The sequence below is a fragment of the Salvelinus fontinalis genome, chromosome 2, assembly GCF_029448725.1.
Source record: "Salvelinus fontinalis isolate EN_2023a chromosome 2, ASM2944872v1, whole genome shotgun sequence".
Classification (NCBI taxonomy): domain Eukaryota; kingdom Metazoa; phylum Chordata; class Actinopteri; order Salmoniformes; family Salmonidae; genus Salvelinus; species Salvelinus fontinalis.
In genome coordinates, this window is record NC_074666.1 from 75984148 (window position 1) to 76002496 (window position 18349).

At 45.8% G+C, this 18349-nt stretch overlaps 1 protein-coding gene across 6 annotated transcripts in view; it reads right to left on the reverse strand.

Moving 5' to 3' along the window:
- Nucleotides 1-12223: 12223 nt before the first annotated feature.
- LOC129826301 (serine/threonine-protein kinase N1-like) overlaps nt 12224-18349 on the reverse strand; it is a 39402-nt gene continuing 33276 nt past the window's right edge. For 4 of the 6 annotated variants that reach the window (XM_055886899.1, XM_055886890.1, XM_055886872.1 and 1 more), the window contains 11 exons: nt 18183-18270; nt 17311-17396; nt 16909-16981; nt 16719-16810; nt 16240-16416; nt 15990-16052; nt 15794-15870; nt 15408-15550; nt 14137-14244; nt 13803-13883; nt 12224-13208 (listed from right to left, as the gene is read on the reverse strand). In XM_055886899.1, coding sequence (XP_055742874.1) covers nt 13005-13208; nt 13803-13883; nt 14137-14244; nt 15408-15550; nt 15794-15870; nt 15990-16052; nt 16240-16416; nt 16719-16810; nt 16909-16981; nt 17311-17396; nt 18183-18270 — 1192 coding nt within the window. In that variant the 3' untranslated portion in view covers nt 12224-13004. Of the gene's footprint in view, nt 13209-13802; nt 13884-14136; nt 14245-15407; nt 15551-15793; nt 15871-15989; nt 16053-16239; nt 16417-16718; nt 16811-16908; nt 16982-17310; nt 17397-18182; nt 18271-18349 lie in introns of those variants that run through there. The other 2 variants (XM_055886914.1, XM_055886907.1) reach the window with 1 other exon arrangement.

Below are 18349 nucleotides of genomic sequence, written 5' to 3' on the forward strand. Positions count from 1 at the left end.
ATCATTGTCACGTTCCTGACCTGTTTTCCTTTGTTTTGTATTCATTTTAGTTGGTCAGGGCGTGAGTTGGGTGGGTTTGTCTATGTTTGTATTTCTATGTGGGGTTTTGTGTTCGGCCTGGTATGATTCTCAATTAGAGACAGGTGTGATTTGTTTGTCTCTAATTGAGAGTCATACAAAGGCAGCCAGGGTTTCACTGGTGTTTTGTGGGTGTTTGTTCCTGTGTCCTCACAGGACAGTTGAAGGTTAGTCACGTTTGTTGTTTTGTAGTTTGTAGTGTCTTGTTTGCTGTTTTTTCATTAAAAGATGGCTTATTTCCCTCAATCCGCATCTTGGTCCTATCCATGCTCCTTCTCGTCTAAGGGGGAGAACAACATTGACTGCCTTTACAGAAACACCCACCACAACAGGACCAAGCGGATTGAGGAGAGAGAGAAAGAACTAAAGCAATGGAGAGAAGAGGAATGGAGTTGGGAGCAAATTTTCAATGGAGAAGGACCCTGGGCTAAGGTGGGAGAGAATCGCCGCTCTCGGGAGGAGAAGAAGGCAGCCACAGCCCAGGAGCGCAGGTATGAGGGTACGCGGCTAGCACGGAAGCCCGAGAGGCTCACCCAAAAATTTCTTGGGGGGGGGCTAAAGGGGAGTGTGGCGAAGCCGGGTTGGATACCTGAGCCAACTCCCCGGGCTTGCCGTGGAGTAAGAGGGCGTCGTACTGGTCAGACACCGTGTTATGCGGTAAAGCGCACGGTGTCCCCAGTACGCGTGCTTAGCCCAGTGCGGGCTATTCCACCTTGCCGCACTGGGAGGGCTAGGTTGGGCATCGAGCCGAGTGCCATGAAGCCGGCCCAACGTATCTGGTCTCCAGTACGTCTCCTCGGGCCGGTGTACATGGCACCAGCCTTACAGGTGGTGTCCCCGGTTCGCCTGCATAGCCCAGTGCGGGCTATTCCACCTCGCCGCACTGGCAGGGCTACGGGGTCCATTCAACCTGGTAAGGTTGGGGAGGCTCGGTGCTCAAGAGCACGTGTCCTCCTTCACGGTCCGGTATATCCGGCGCCACCTTCCCACCCCAGCTCAGTACCACCAGTGCCTACACCACGCACCAGGCTTCCAGTGCATCTCCAGAGCCCTGTTCCTCTTCCACGTACTCTCCCTATGGTGCGTGTCTCCAGCCCGGTGCCTCCAGTTCCGGCACCACGCACCAAGCCTCCTGTGCGTCTCCAGAGCCCTGGACGCACTGTTCCTTCTCCCCGCACTCGCCCTGAGGTGCGTGCCCTCAGCCCGGTACCTCCAGTTCCGGTACCACGCACCAGGCCTATAGTGCGTCTCAGCCGGCCAGAGTCTGCCGTCTGCCCAGCGGTGCCTGAACGGCCCGTCTGCCTAGCTCCGTCTGAGCCATCTGTCTGCCCAGCGCCGTCTGAGCCATCTGTCTGCCCAGCGCCGTCTGAGCCATCTGTCTGCCCAGCGCCGTCTGAGCCATCTGTCTGCCCAGCGCCGTCTGAGCCATCTGTCTGCCCAGCGCCGTCTGAGCCATCTGTCTGCCCAGCGCCGTCTGAGCCATCTGTCTGCCCAGCGCCGTCTGAGCCATCTGTCTGCCCAGCGCCGTCTGAGCCATCTGTCTGCCCAGCGCCGTCTGAGCCATCTGTCTGCCCAGCGCCATCTGAGTCATCCGTCTGCCACGAGCCATTAGAGCCGCCCGTCTGTCCCGAGCCAGTAGAGCCGTCCGTCAGTCAGGAGCCGCTAGAGCCGTCCGTCAGTCAGGAGCTGCCAGAGACGCCCGCCAGTCAGGAGCTGCCAGAGACGCCCGCCAGTCAGGAGCTGCCAGAGACGCCCACCAGTCAGGAGCTGCCAGAGACGCCCGCCAGTCAGGAGCTGCCAGAGACGTCCGCCAGTCAGGAGCTGCCAGAGACGTCCGACAGTCCGGAGCTGCCCTACAGTCCGGAGCTGCCCTACAGTCCGGAGCTGCCGTACAGTCCGGAGCTGCCCTACAGTCCGGAGCTGCCCTACAGTCCGGAGCTGCCACTCAGCCCGGACCTGCCGGAGTCCCTCAGCCAGGACCTGCCGGAGTCCCTCAGCCAGGACCTGCCGGAGTCCCTCAGCCAGGACCTGCCGGAGTCCCTCAGCCAGGACCTGCCGGAGTCCCTCAGCCAGGACCTGCCGCCCCTTATCCCGGTGCTGGTCCTTATCCCGGTGCTGCCCCTTGTCCCGGTGCTGCCCCTTGTCCCGGTGCTGCCCCTTGTCCCGGTGCTGCCCCTTGTCCCGGTGCTGCCCCTTGTCCCGGTGCTGCCCCTTGTCCCGGTGCTGCCCCTTGTCCCGGTGCTGCCCCTTGTCCCGGTGCTGCCCCTTGTCCCGGTGCTGCCCCTTGTCCCGGTGCTGCCCCTTGTCCCGGTGCTGCCCCTTGTCCCGGTGCTGCCCCTTGTCCCGGTGCTGCCCCTTCATTTAGGTGGGGTTAGTGGGAGGGTGGTCATTGGGAGGGGGATAAAGAAGCGGGGATTGATTATGGTGGGGTGGGGACCTCGTCCACCGCCAGAGCCGCCACCGTGGACAGACGCCCACCCAGACCCTCCCCTAGACTTTGTGCTGGTGCGCCCGGAGTTCGCACCTTAAGGGGGGGGTTCTGTCACGTTCCTGACCTGTTTTCCTTTGTTTTGTATTCATTTTAGTTGGTCAGGGCGTGAGTTGGGTGGGTTTGTCTATGTTTGTATTTCTATGTGGGGTTTTGTGTTCGGCCTGGTATGATTCTCAATTAGAGACAGGTGTGATTTGTTTGTCTCTAATTGAGAGTCATACAAAGGCAGCCAGGGTTTCACTGGTGTTTTGTGGGTGTTTGTTCCTGTGTCCTCACAGGACAGTTGAAGGTTAGTCACGTTTGTTGTTTTGTAGTTTGTAGTGTCTTGTTTGCTGTTTTTTCATTAAAAGATGGCTTATTTCCCTCAATCCGCATCTTGGTCCTATCCATGCTCCTTCTCGTCTAAGGGGGAGAACAACATTGACTGCCTTTACAATCATTTCCAATAAGCCAAAGAAATCAAGAGTTAAAACAGCTTTTTTTTTTTGTGGGATACGGAATTTAAAGAGATTGCCGCGAAATAGTATAAAAGCCAGGGGAGGGGCAAGGAATGGGGCGATAGACGGGAGAGAGAAAGGAGAATAGGTTCTAGAAATGTAGAAGGCAACAGGTAGAAGAGAGGGAGAGAGGACGAAGCGTAAAGGGGAAGAGGAGGGATGGTGGGAGGGTAAATAAATAGGAGCGGGAGGCTGGACTTGAGAAGTTGGACAGGCAGGGGTAGAGTGAGAGGAATGCAGAGGAGGATGGAAAGGAAAGGGAGATAAATGAGAGATGGAGAAAAATTATTAGACCATAAAGTACACTGTAATTATTTTTATTCATTGTACAATTGTAAGGCTTCCAGCTGCAACAGGATTGTGAGTTTGCTCAACAAAATAGCATTCCAGTTGATTCAACATAGAATTGTTTGCATATTTCCCAGTGTAAAATGAAACGCTTTATGACAATACATTACAAATATCATAAGGCTTTTCTTTGAGGGCCTAGTTACACCCTGACACAGTGGTCTGAAACTCCTGGTTTATAGGCTGTATTAAGCCTGCAAGTCACATTCTGGCTTGCAACATTTTGTTTAATCTCTTTTAGAATCCAGCCAGAGTGAGGATATCCAACAATTGGAACATTTATTTACCTGCAAACTGCATTGACAATAATGGCCAGGGTAGGCGTATGGAAGATTAATTATTGAGACTACTAACAGCTTGGATTAGTTTAAAAAAATGTATGTTATTTATGTTTGTGTAGGATAAGATTATAAGATTAATCATCCAATCAATGCAAAAACACAGGTATTGAATCAAACAATTCTGAAAATCAACCTGCGATAGAGCATGCTGGGAAACGGTTTTGAGTAGTTTTGAGCAAACATACATTTGTAATTTTACTCAACAAGCTTGTTCAAATCCAGCTCACTTTGAGCAGAGTTTGTTGATTCACCATACAACTGTAAGGCTGCAATAGCATTGTGTGTTTGCTCAACATTTGGGCATATAGCTGAACCAACATACAGTGTTGCCTTTCAAGGGCACACATGAATTAGTAATTCGACTCAACAAGTTTTTATACATTCATATCACTGTGAGCAAAGATTGTTGAGTGAACCAATGTTCACACATTAGCAAAATTTCGTGTCCTTCTGGCTTTTTTTTTTTTTTTACTGTGTAGGCTAACATATATTTTATCTGAAGTGTGGGTGAAATTACACAGATTTCTATCCAAATTGAGAAAGTTCAGAAAGAATTCAGAAAGTACTCAATATGCATAATTGTTACGATTCCCGCCGAAGATGATGCCTCTTCCCGATCGGCGGTCGTCGTCTCCGGCCTACTAGCTGCCACCGATCCCCTTTTCTGTTTCATTTAGTTTTGTCTGATTTGTTGCACCTGTTTGTGTTTAGGTTTATTGTGGGCTATTTAAACCCAGTTGGCCCGCCGACTTTTGTGCGGTCTTGTTTTTCTGTTTGTGGTGTCGTATTTTTCTTGTGGTGTCTGGTCCCTGTGGATTTTGTCCTGTTTGTTTTGGACTGTACTTGACGCGCCCTTGGATGTGTGGCGTAGCCGTCTCGTTATAAATCTTTTTGGAATATTAAATCCACTTGCTACTCACTACCCTGCTCTCTGCGCTTGACTCCTTTATCACCACTATTGGAATTGTGACCATAATGTAATGATTTGTGTTTTATACGCATTTTTAGGTCCTCTTTGCTCAATTCTGTTTCGCAGGGAAACTCTGAAATTGAAATTGTTGTTGGATATGTTATTACTGATATGTTTTCTGGTTGATTTATGTCCCAGATACACATTTTTTATCTGAAATAAATAACAATGTTTCCAGGCTGTCCAGTACAGTATTTCATATTCAATCTAAATTTAAATGTATCATGGGGAAATTACTATGTTTGTTCTGTGGACAACAATTTCTAATGTTATTTTTCTTTGGTCAAGTTCTACTCTACTCTCTCCAACCCGTTCTGAGAATAGATCAGCCTTTTAGCTCTTAACTTAAGTTACCAACTGGGGCCATTTTGACCCCAGGGGCATATTTTTGTTATTATAGCCCAAAGTTAGTTTATTAAATTCTTCAAATGTTTTATGACTTTGTCAATCAACTTGTTCTTCACAAATCTAAATAATTGTTTAGTGTATCTGTATCAATATGGACTATTTAAAAATGTAAGTCATTTTGGATAATTTTGACCTCAGCCAAAAACATATACTTCTGCCTATAGTAATTGAATAAATAGGACCTTTATTTGAATCTAGGTTTCTCTGGAGACATAATAACAAGTTAACCATACCACCAGAGAGTGCAGAGGGACCTGTTAACCATACCACCAGAGAGTGGAGAGGGACCTGTTAACCATACCACCAGAGAGTGGAGAGGGACCTGTTAACCATACCACCAGAGAGTGGAGAGGGACCTGTTAACCATACCACCAGAGGGTGGAGGGGGACCTGTTAACCATACCACCAGAGAGTGGAGAGGGACCTGTTAACCATACCACCAGAGAGTGGAGAGGGACCTGTTAACCATACCACCAGAGGGTGGAGGGGGACCTGTTAACCATACCACCAGAGAGTGGAGAGGGACCTGTTAACCATACCACCAGAGAGTGGAGAGGGACCTGTTAACCATACCACCAGAGGGTGGAGGGGGACCTGTTAACCATACCACCAGAGAGTGGAGAGGGACCTGTTAACCATACCACCAGAGAGTGGAGAGGGACCTGTTAACCATACCACCAGAGGGTGGAGGGGGACCTGTTAACTATACCACCAGAGAGTGGAGAGGGACCTGTTAACCATACCACCAGAGGGTGGAGGGGGACCTGTATCAGGGATTTTGACCAGATAGACAGATCATCTGCAGAGCTCCCCATGTACTCTCCTAAGATGTAACTTTTCTATACCACGCATCATATGACCGTGTTCAAAACCAAAATGACCTTATTTTTTATATATACAATTTGCCAAAGGTATACAAGGTCTGGCAATGGTATCAATACTTGATAGAACTGAAATACAGAACTCAGATAGGCTCTGAATCTACATAGAGAGCTGTATTGGTGTGTATATCCCCCGAAATGTAGTTATTTTAGGGCCTATGGTTATAAATGGTTATAACTAGGTAAGACCACATACATGCTTAGTTGTTGTTAAAACAGCTGATAAAAGTCTGTCAGTGGTATGAATACTTGGTAAAACTATAATACAGAAACCAGCTACCCTCTAAATGTACACATAGTGTTGTATTGGTGTGTATTCTCTGAAAAATACTTATTCTACTTTAAATATGATATAAATACCAGAATTCCTATAATATCCTCCAATATTCTATATGTGCAACTTGGAAGTATATGCTTGGTGCTATATACTTTGGTTTGTAGTGACTTAGATGTGGGCATGCTTTTTGCAATAGTTTTGGTCATTGTCTCTCAGAATCACTTTTTGAAGTGAATTGAACTTTTTTGTCAATAAAATGTATTTAAAATGTTGCTTTACTGCCCCTTTAAAGTATGATAATTTTGACCACATGAATATGACACAATTAATATTTACTTAACAATTCAGAAAACTAAATGATACTATAATTAAATTACGGTAAATTAGCTTTTTAGTACTAATGTGGATTGTACTTTGGAAAAAGCTGCACATTTTATAAAGGAAAAATGCATATATATGTTTGACAGAATATGCTGATTAACTGTAATTTTGCTAAAATAACAGTCTATTCTGGTCATATTTTATTTCAGATAACATGTAACAAATGTTTTATGATGTTTTGATAAAACATAAGTTGATATTTTGCTGTGATTGATGCTTTTTCCAATAGTTTCTTCTTGGGGTCAAAATGACCCCAGTTGGTAAACGATGTCTATCAAATATTATGTTGGTAGCTTGAGAATAAAATGAGCAGACATGCAATCTATCTATGAAAATAAGTATGGCCACGGAAATTAAATGAAAATTCCAGTCTTGGCTGCAATTTATGTGAACTGTAGAACCTAAAAAGGTTCTTCGGCTGTCCTGATAGGAGAACGCTTTGAAGAACCCTTTTTGGTTCCAGGTAGAACCCTTTTAGGATCCATGTAAACTATTTCTACAGGGGGAAAACATCACCATTGCTGAATTGTTTTCGTCCTAACCAACTCACTTTCAGTCTCAGTCAGGCCTTCTTTAATTTCCACCTTTCTATGAATAGAAAATGTATTTTTCCTTCCATAGCCGTCCTTTTCTCATAGGCTAGGTTCTCTGTTCACTAGGAGCTCTCAGTACATCCTCAATCTCCTTCACACAGCTAGAGCCAAACCACCCCTGTCTAACTTGATCACAACACTGTCCAGCTCATTCCCACCCACGGAAAAGCTCTCAAGAACAGTAAACCCCTTGTGAAATCTGTGAATGTCTGGAATGAGGACAGTATATAATCCCTTAAGGGATGTTTTGTGTCCAGATTGGGACAGTTTTCATGAGTTAGACATGCTCAATCAAGTCAGCAGAGGTTGTCACAGACTACATACATTTCTGTGTTGACTCTGATACCCCAAAAGACAAAAGGCATACCCAAACAACACACCCAAACATCACACCCTACATCACACCCTACATCACACCCAAACAACACACCCTACATAACACCCAAACAACACACCCTACAACACACCCAAACAACACAAATGAGGTCAAGGACTGGATCAAGTGCAAGAGGCAAGAAGCAAGAGGCAACCATTCAAAAACAAGGACAAACAACAACTGAAATGGGTGTAAAAGGAGCTCAACCAAATGCTCAGAGTGGGTGACTGTTGTTGATGTGTGCAGAAGGTCCCTGGTTCGCGCCCGGTTCGGGGCGAGGGGACGGAATAAAGTTACACTGTTACACACACACCAGATGAGCTGACCAAAGCCAATGAATTAAATGTTTTTTAATACAAGACTTGATGTACATGAGTGTGTACATGAGTTGAGTGTGATAATGTGATTGGCTCCATTGTTATTGATTATTGTGTTCATAGGTTGGAAATCAACCCTATAATTGTCACTAGAGTCTTCAAGCACACCTGATCATGGTGTGCGAGCTCCGTTCAGATGTGAACCCGGTGTTAGATCCTTAGCAATTTGCCTATAAGAAAAGTTGTGAGACAAGAAGATGCAATCAACACCATAGTGCATCTCATTGTTAAGCATCTGGAAAACCCCAAGGCCTGTACTACACTGTTATTTATTGATTTCAGTTCAGCATTTAACACAATACAGCCACATGTCCTACTCAGTCAGTTTAAGCAGACGGGTGTTAACCCCTGTATCATAAGGTGGTACCACTCATTCCTGACTAGCCGTACTCAACAGGTTAGTGTTAACAGTACCCTCTCTGAGGCTAGGGACATTAGCAGGGGGGCCCGCAGGGTTGTGGGAGTTCACCCATCTTATTCATACTGTACACAATTGAATACACTAGCAGTAATCCTAATAACTATATTGTCAAGTTTTCTGATGATATCCCGCCATCCTTGGTCTGATGTATAAAGATGCTGATACTACTGTGTACAGGTCAGAAATTCAAAGGTGTGTCAAGTGCTGTGATGAACACCATCGTATCCTCAATGTAAAGGAAACAGAGGAGATGGTGTTTGACCCCAAATCTGTTGGCAACCACGTGCCTGTGGTTGTCCACAATGCTAGCATAGCACAGCTTAGTTGGTACAAGTAGCTGGGTGCACACGGACAATGTACTGAACTGGAAGGTCCAAGTAGAGTGTCTGCTGCAGAGTGCAACAGCGCCTCTATTTACAACGTAGACTCACAGGGTTTAGGGATTTGACCAGAAAACAATGCTCCGGAGTAAAACCTACTCTGGCAATAGAGTTATCTTTTCAGAGTTGAGTACGCTCAATTTAGTGTTGATATTTTAACTCTGCTTCATTGGGTTTCACTCTGTACAGTACTAATTCAAAATACTTATTTTTAATCTCTGCATTGTTGTTCAGTATTCTAGAGTTAATTATTTAGAGTAACGTTTACTCTCCATACAATCGCAAGAGTTAATTCAACTCCTATGTAGTCAAAAAACACTATTTTGGGGTTTATATGGTTCCATTTGAGGTATAAGGGTGTAAAGTCTAATTTGCATATTTCCTAATGTGTCATATTATGGTGGCTTGCAAAGAGGGAGGATGTCCAGCAATTTTACATCACCTACAACTTACATTCAGAATCTATGTCAGAGCAGCGCAGAGAGTGATGTTGCTAGACTACCTACATCATGTAATCTGAAACAGCCTTCTCAGTAATGGTTGCCATAAACCCAAACACTTACAGATTAGTTTAAGAAAATGCATGTTACATATCATTGAGTAGCATTAGATCAAAACAATCAATGTACACGCGAAAACACATATTGAAACAAACCATTTGTAAAAATCTAAGCTGAGAAATATGACATCTGTATATAGATATAGATACTATATAGATACTCTGTAGTTTTAACTCCCTGTCTCTGGTTACTCTTAAAGGAGTTCAAAATATACAGTCCCAATTAACTCCAGTTATCAGCACTAACTCCAGGGAACGTATCACTCTGTTGAGGGTTAAGATAACTTCAGTAGAGTCAATTTAATTCTACAGTTCACCTCTCCTTGATTTACTGTGTAAGTGTGTAGGTCTACTTCTACATTGTGGACTGACGCTCTGTGGACTTCTGCACTTTTGGATTGACGCTATTGGCCCAAAACTCTACTTAAAAATGTAATTTTGTGAGTGGGTGGTTTCTGAAAAGTGGACAGAGTTAACAAGTCTTGACAGAGTCCAGATATAATCGAACACCGTTACCTCCTTGGATACCGCCCAGATTGTCCAATCCCAAATTAGAATTCTCCACTAAAAGATAATATTTGTTAATTAAATGGCTCTAAATGTTTTGAGTGACGACTGATGTTTCGGTCAAGAGGTACTGCCAGTCACATTTAAAAATGTTTGCTTTACCACTAATGAACACAGTGCAAAGATGTTGAGACAACCAGGAAAGAGCCAAATGGAAATGCAGACAAAGTGTATGAGGATGGTTAATGTGAGTGGGACTCTGAGGCAGACCAAGCCAGGGAAGATATCTATAATTGCATGCATTCGTCTCTCTACGCACCGTTGCTAGTTAAAGGCCCACTATTGCTCCAACAACCACTTATCTGTCCTGGTTTCTTATGTAAAGAGATCAGAGTACATTGGACTGGCAGACTTGATAAACAGACTGAAGAACATGCAGAAGGGGCATTTTAGCCGTAGAGCCTTCAGCAGGTCAGGTTGGTGACATTGATGTGTAGCAACCTGATGCTCTTTATCTACACCTGTTTGTCATTGTGTTTAGCACATTTTTTGGATCGGTGACATTCACATATCTTTACACATTGGTTCTAACAATGACAATAAGGCAGTTATTGTTGGTCTTCACTGCCCATGGTGTCCTAGACTGCTACAGTGTGACAGACAGACAGACAGACAGACAGACAGAGACAGACAGACAGCGAGAGAGAGACAGAGACAGAGAGAGAGAGAGCATGGGAGACTCCTGTCTCTTCCTGGTAATGGTTTCTTATATTGGCTTTGACCAGAAAAGTGCAGGAAAAAATAAAACCGCAGTCTCCTTTTAAACTAGGCTCCAGTGAAGATGGGAGGCAAGGAAGGAGTGAGGGAAAGAAGGACAGAACGAGGGAGGAGATAAGTGTGTTCCAGGAACACCCTGACCCCCTCACTCCAACTGCTTGAGTGCCCCCTCTCCACACACATCAACACGTTCATCTCTCCTCATCTAACCCCACCCCCTCCACATCTTTTCTCCCTTTAAAAAAAAATCTACAATGAAGTTCGCTGTCTCTTTTTTCCATTTTCTGCATCAAAATGATAATCTGACACATTATTCCCTCTGTCTTTCATTCTCCTGTTCCTCTTCTCCAGGGCACAGTATTGTCATTAGCACATTGAATAATAACAATGGGACCACATCCTCTCCTGCTGTACAGTATCAGACTCAGCTCTGTTCTCACTCTGCTAGTGTCGCTCCTCTTTCTTTGTCCATGCCATATGTCACAATCTCTACACCTACTTACCTGCAGTGGTGGCCCACTGTGTCATAGTCTTTGTCTACTTTCTTGCTGGTACTCTCTGTTTCAGACATAGTTCCAGCCCCCTGAGATCACTGCTGTAACTATTGCTCTGATGACATAACACACTGGACTTAGATTACTTATTTTTAAATTTGTTGTATTTTACCCCATTTTTCTCCCCAATTTCGATCTTGTCTCATTGCTGCAACTCCCCCAACTGTCTCGGGAGGCAAAGGTCGAGTCATGCGTCCTCCGAAACATGAACCGCCAAACTGTGCTTCTTAACACCCGCTTGCACCAATGTGTAGGAGGAAACCCGTTCAACTGACGACCAAGGTCAACCTGCAAGCGTCCGGCCCGCCACAAGGAGTCGCTAAAGCGCGATGAGCCAAGTAAAGCCAATCCCTCCCCTAAACCGGCAGACGTTGTGCGCCGCATAAAGGGACCGATCACGGCCGGGTGTGACACAGCCTGGGAACGAACCCGGGTCTGTAATGACCCCTCTTGCATTGCGATGCAGGGCCTTAGACCGCTGCACCACTATGCAGGCCCTGCTCTACTGACTGTTTCATTCTCATCCATTTTATTATATTGCATTACGTTGACCTTAGGCCTAGTCAGTCATTGTTTATGTGAATCTACAGCAGAGACTCCAAATTACAGTGTGTTTCTGACCTGGAGAGAACACACACACACACACAATGATGGAAAAGTATAGGCCCTGCTGTAGAAGTGTTTGGCCCATTAGGACTGAGTGTCTTCATGGTGTACCCGCTACTGCTAACGGTGTCTGGTGAAGTGCAGCACACTCGGCTCTCCTATTACTCAGCAGAATGAACGGAACATTGCTTTAAAAGGAGTTCAGACAACCCTGAAAGACAAACAAATGTAGTTATATTAGTTTGGATTGTGTGAGACAATCCATAAACAATATACACTACTGTACTCATGTTGTAGGTTATATATCACAAAAATTTAAAAATAAATTCAAAGAATTCCTGCTAATGTAGCTGGCTGAATGGTAATTGGGCAGAAGAGTCGCAAAGCTGTGAGTCAGTCCATTGGGTTCACATTTTTACTAAGTCACAATTCCAGACATAACATCGGCATGATTGACAAATCAAACACAAGAATGAAACTAAAATCACACAAAACAATTCGAAAAATAATTCTAAATGATTGAGGATAAAACTCACTGACGTACCGAGCGGGGAGAGTAGAGGAGTATCCCATTTGAAGACGATGGGTAACATGACATGGCGAGGACCCAGCACAAACACAGAAAAACACCTCAACCTTCCACCCGCATCATCCTCACTAGCATCCCTTGACATTCGTCATACACACAGAAACAGTAATCAGCCTCAAACGATAAAGGGAGAGGAGAGATAGCAGGCAAAGAGGCAATAGAGAGAGGTCAATTTGAGAGTAATCATATCTGATGATCCCTGCACCAACTGTATTGTCTTCTACAGAGAAAATACTTTTCATCTTTTAAGTGGGCTCCATTAATTTCTATAGGGAAATAAAACTTCACTCAGTTCCAGTGTTGCTATGCTGCACAGACACTGTGCCCCAGCATTCATCCACTGAGTGTTACATCATCCAGATTATCTTCATGTATCACCCTATAAAAGGCCCTCCAGAAATCCATAGAGGTCAGTAGATCCTGACAATGTTTGCAGCAGCACTCGTTCACCTCCTCCTGTAACTTTATTCTGCCTCTTCACAGTTCAGACAGGACAGAACAGCAGTAAGCCTCTCCTGGTAACATCCCTCTCGCAGTGCAGAGTCCCTCGTCAGCTCCTCTCACAGTCTAAAGGGAGAGTCTGACCTTGACCCTTAGCAGAGGTCAGAGACGTAGTCAAAGTCTTTGAAGCAGTCCTGGTCCTTGCGGGAGAGGGTGCGGCGTTCGCGGGGCGGCGTGAGGGCGGGGGTCTCAGCGGTGAACTCCTCGTCAAAGTTGCTGACGTCCTCCCTCCCCCTGATGTTGGGGACGAACGGGGGCGGGAGCCGCCTCTGCAGCAGCGCTACCCAGTCCACACCCTGAGAGGGGAAACAGAGACCGGATTGGTTCATAGAATCCAGGTGAATTGAATCATCTATGCAACTGAAAACAGTAACCCGTGACGTGACAGTACCACATAGAGTTGGAGCAGATGCTGGAACTATTTAACACGCTCACTGATTACATAAAAATAGTTTAATCAGTGGTTTATAAGGAAATTTAACTAATGACATGTGTGTCTGTGTTTGAGGGAGAGAGAAAGAGAGCGAGAGAGAGGGAACTTGAGAGAGAGAGCGAGAGAGGGAACTTGAGAGAGAGAGCGAGAGAGAGGGAACTTGAGAGAGAGAGCGAGAGAGAGGGAACTTGAGAGAGAGAGCGAGAGAGAGGGGACTTGAGAAAGAGAGCGAGGGGACTTGAGAAAGAGAGCGAGAGAGGGAACTTGCGAGAGAGAGGGAACTTGCGAGAGAGAGAGCGAGAGAGAGGGAACTTGCGAGAGAGAGAGCGAGAGAGAGGGAACTTGAGAGAGAGAGAGCGAGAGAGAGGGAACTTGAGAGAGAGCGAGAGAGAGAGGGAACTTGAGAGAGAGGGAACTTGAGAGAGAGAGAACCTGAGAGAGAGAGCGAGAGACTCACCCTAAAGAAAGGCTGTTTCTTGACGTCATCAGCATCTTTCTCACCAGAGCCTAGACGCCGCTCTGGGTTCCTCCTCAACAACTGGCAACAGAAAACAAAAAACACCTCAACCCAGACATAACTCACACCCCAGCCCAACACCAGCTAGCAACACACACAGATGGCAAACAGCTGAAAAAACATCAGAAACACTTTCACAGAAAACCCACTGACTGAAAACTAGAAGCAAAATGGCTCCATCTTTACAGTGACCAAACTGACCATGTCAATCAATGAAATTCTCTCTTGCTCCACTGGTGATTGGTGGGATGTGAATGTTGGGGGAGGAGCTTACCCGTCTCATGATGCCGATGGCCTCTGTGGAGAGGAAGCGAGAGTAGCGCACCTCGTCATTCACTATGCTGTCAAACACCTCCTCTTCATCATCACCTGGGAATGGAGACTGACACACACATAGACCACATTGTCACGCTCTCAGCCACTCATTTAACCTATTATGGCGCCCCGGTGATGTGGCCGGGGAATGCCACTGTTTGGAGTGTAAGCCACACCCCACAACCAGCATGTTCAGGCTGCAGCAAGCTAGGCTGCAGTGCCAAGCCCCACATCTGAAGCCACTCAGCCTCGTTAGGCTGCAATACACCTGGGGCATATAAGGTGCAAGTTCAGTTCAGCACGAGAAGAGGAGCTACTGGCTGAATGCTGCAGGCTGAGTGTTACACACATTTGGGAAAAGCTCCTGGCTGGATGGCAAAGGCAGAGCTCTATAGACATTTGTTTGAAGCCCGTGGACATTGTGAAGCTGGTAAGCTGGGTAGCAGCCCAGCTAGTTTTAAGTTCAGTTTAACTTTAAGTTCAGTTAAGCCCTCTGTGGGAGAGTGTTTTGTTTTCAGTTACAGTTTGAGAACTATCTTTGTGACCCTTTTATCTTGAATAAATATGCCAGCTTGGCTTAAGTTGTGCCTCTGTGTGTTGGACTTCTGTCATTATTACTCATCATTGCCATCCATCCAACCAGCCATGCCTAGTGAGTCGTTACACTAAATTAGTTTATGTAACATATGGTTCAAACACACATCACTATATGTAATATAGACTAAAGTGCTGTATTACCATAAAGGCTTAAAGTACATATTACTGGCTTAAAGTATATATTACTTTAAAGGTGAGGGCTTAACTCATTAAAGGGATTCTCCGGTACTTTGTATACTTTTTAGCCAGTAGTTCTGAAAGTGGTCCTCTGAAATTGCCTCTCTCTCACTTTGCTGTGGGTGCATCTTGCTAGCTGTCACTCATATGGCGAGGAGCTGAAGCTCATTGGTTGAACTCAAATAGCTAGGGGGCTGGATCACGTGAGGGGAAAATGGTGCAGCACAATGTCAAGAACTAGGGATTTCGTGGCTAATTGAGGTAAGACAGTAATTCTCCTAATTAATTATGCATGTATGAACTACACATTGACACATCCAGCCCAAAGCGGAAGGTTTAAAAAATACTTTAGTAGTCGTCAAAAGTTCCAGAGCATGTCTAAATAATAAGGCTAGATATGTATGGAGTCATATTTATATAATTCTCTGAAGAGGTTTTTAGAGTCAAGTCTCTTACCTCTCCCACCAGCATCTCATATACCAGTACTCCCAGACCCCACCAGTCCACTGCCCTGGTGTAGGAGGTGTCTGTCAGAACCTCTGGAGCCAGGAACTCAGGAGTACCACAGAAAGTACTGGTCCTGTCCCCATAGCCCATACCTGGGGAAGTAGAGAGAGATCAGGAACGAGAAGCAGTGAGAGAGAGATTGTTGTGAGAGAAAAACAGAGAGAGGAAGGAGAGCGAGAGAGACACAAACTGAGTCAGAAATAAAGAAAAACATGAGCACAATAGCAAAAAGAGGCTTCAATAAAAAGACTCAAAAGTACTTCAAACTACAACCGCTATGACCTTGCATCCTTACAGAGACATGAGACATGATGAATAAGTTATAGAGAACATACCCTCTTTGCAGAGCCCGAAGTCTGCGATCTTCACATAGCCCTGTGTATCCAGCAACAAGTTATCCAGTTTAAGGTCCCTGAAGAGGAGGGATGAAGATTCATTCAAAATTGATGAGTACTCTGAGGATGAAGGGGTAGGAGGATGAGAGGGTGTCTTTCATGTGTTCTGTGTTTCATGTCTACCCAGAGTACTCACCGGTACACAATCTTATGGTCATGAAGAAACTGCAGGCCCAAAACCACACAGGCTGCGTAGAACCTGCAGGACAGACAGACAGACAGACAGACACACAGACAGACAGACAGAGGATGGATATGAGTACGCATACAGTACACAACCATATGAACACAAATATACATATCTCAAAGCATGCCTGCTCCTCCCCCATGTTCCGTTACACATTCAGTAGAACACAGCAAACACACCAACACACAGCGGTACCTACACGGCTCTGGGCTCTGTAAAGACGTCTGCGTGGATGTGCATCATGAGGTCACCCCCAGCCGTGTACTCCATGACGAAGCACACATGTTCTGGGGTCTGGAAACATGCAAACAGGTTGACCAGGAAGGGATGGTGGGAGCTGTTCACTGTCTCAAAAATACGCTTCTCACACATCAGACTGAGGAGGAAGAGAGGAGAGGGAGAGAGGAGAGAATGATAGACAACAGGAAAGAGAGGCAATTGTCTAATGTCAAGTACAGTATGTAAACACACAGTTAACTTGTACAGTGTATATGTTTGCCATGGTTTGTTGCTAATCAGTTTTGTGTTGACAATTTTGTGGCACACTGTATATAAAACTAGACAATCCAGTCATAGTGATTTCACCATGATGGAAGTCATATATTGTCAGACAGAGGCATGATATAGTTGGCCTGTGTTCTGTCTTGGCCTGTGTTGCATTCTAGTGTTGATCCATACCTGTCCACTTCGTCCCGCGCCACAATGTCTCCCTTCTTCAGGGCTTTGATAGCGTACACACTGCCTGTCCTCTTGTACTCCGACAACAACACCTGGAAAACACCAGTGGTTCATCTGAATCTCAACCTAAATCCTCTGGATGGACAACTTCCAAACAAAGGGAGGACATTTCAAATGTGAGGACACATACTTTGCCAAAGTGTCCCCTGCCCAGCACAGCGATCAGCTTGAAGTCCTGCAGACACAGAGGGCCTTTGCTCTGTCTAATACCAGGACACAAAGAAAATAATAACGATCACAATCACTGAAATAGCCTTTACTTTACCATGTTGAATGGTCATCTGCTAGCTGAAGAAACAGGATGCAGTATTATCTGATGTTTTGGGCCTACCTAGCACTTCTATAGAGAGCATGTTGCTGTGTTACATGTCTCCGTGGCTACAGTAACGTGTTATGGAGGAGGTCAGGTCATGTGGACATATTGTGAGTGGGTGTGTTTCTCCAGCATCATACTGTGGGGGCCATATTGTGAGAGGATGTACTCAGGTGTGAGTGTGAGGACACACTGTGCCAACTCTGCATGGTGCTGTACCTGCGCAAGGAACTCGTGGATAGGGTTCTGGTTGGCCGCCCCTGGGTGAGGTCCGGAGGGGACAAGGGCTCGATCACAGGCTGTTCCTGAGAGTGAGAGAAAAAGAGAGACAGAGAGAGAGAGACATATAAAGAGGGGAGAGGGATAGATAGAGAGAACGAGGGAGAAGGTGAGAGAGGGAGAAGGAAAAACAGACAGACAAGGCAACAGTAATTTTGTCACTTATCATTATTAGTAGCCAGTTCCCTGCTGGCTGGCTGGCTGCTCAATCCCCTCTCCTCTCCTCTCTTCCTCGTTCCCTCGTTCCCTCGTTACTGTTAATTAGTTCTCTAAAAACACCAGAGTAACTAATCCAGTAATCCCCCAGCCCCACTGACCATACCATCTGTTACCAAGGCCCTCCCTTCCTCCGCATCTCTCTCCCTCTCTCACTCCCTCTGTCCCTCTCCCTCCCTCTGTCCCTCTCCCTCTCTCTCCCTCCCTCACTCCCTCTGTCCCTCTCTCTCTGTCCTCTCATGCCAATCATGTTTTACACACTTGGAATCTAACACAGATTGGGCTTTGATCGAATTAAAGCTCCTTCGATCCAATTTGGTCTAATTGGTGTGGATTTCTCCCTTTCCCCTTGTATTGTTACCTCTCTCCTCTCCTTCCTCCCAGGCCCTGCTCTGTCTCGCTCCAGATTCATCCTTGGCTAGTAGTCCAATATGACTGAACCACTGTTTTCTAGTCAAAGGCTTTCTGGAGGGAATGGCCAAAGGGAATGTGATACTACAGAGATGGCTATCAGATGATTATCACTCCAATGCCGCACCCTCCCTCCCTCTCCCCCTCCCATCCCTCTCTTAATCCCTTCCTTCTCTTCTTCTCACCAGGTGGGGTGTGTCAACAACGTCTCTCCTGATCTCAGGTCTCGGAGGAGAGTCGCTCTCCAGAGTCAGCTTCTCCACTGAGATCTCCCTACGACACACACAGAAACACCAGTCAACAGTTTCCCCATGTACAGTATATGTTGTGCTTGCTGTCTGAAGCATTAAAG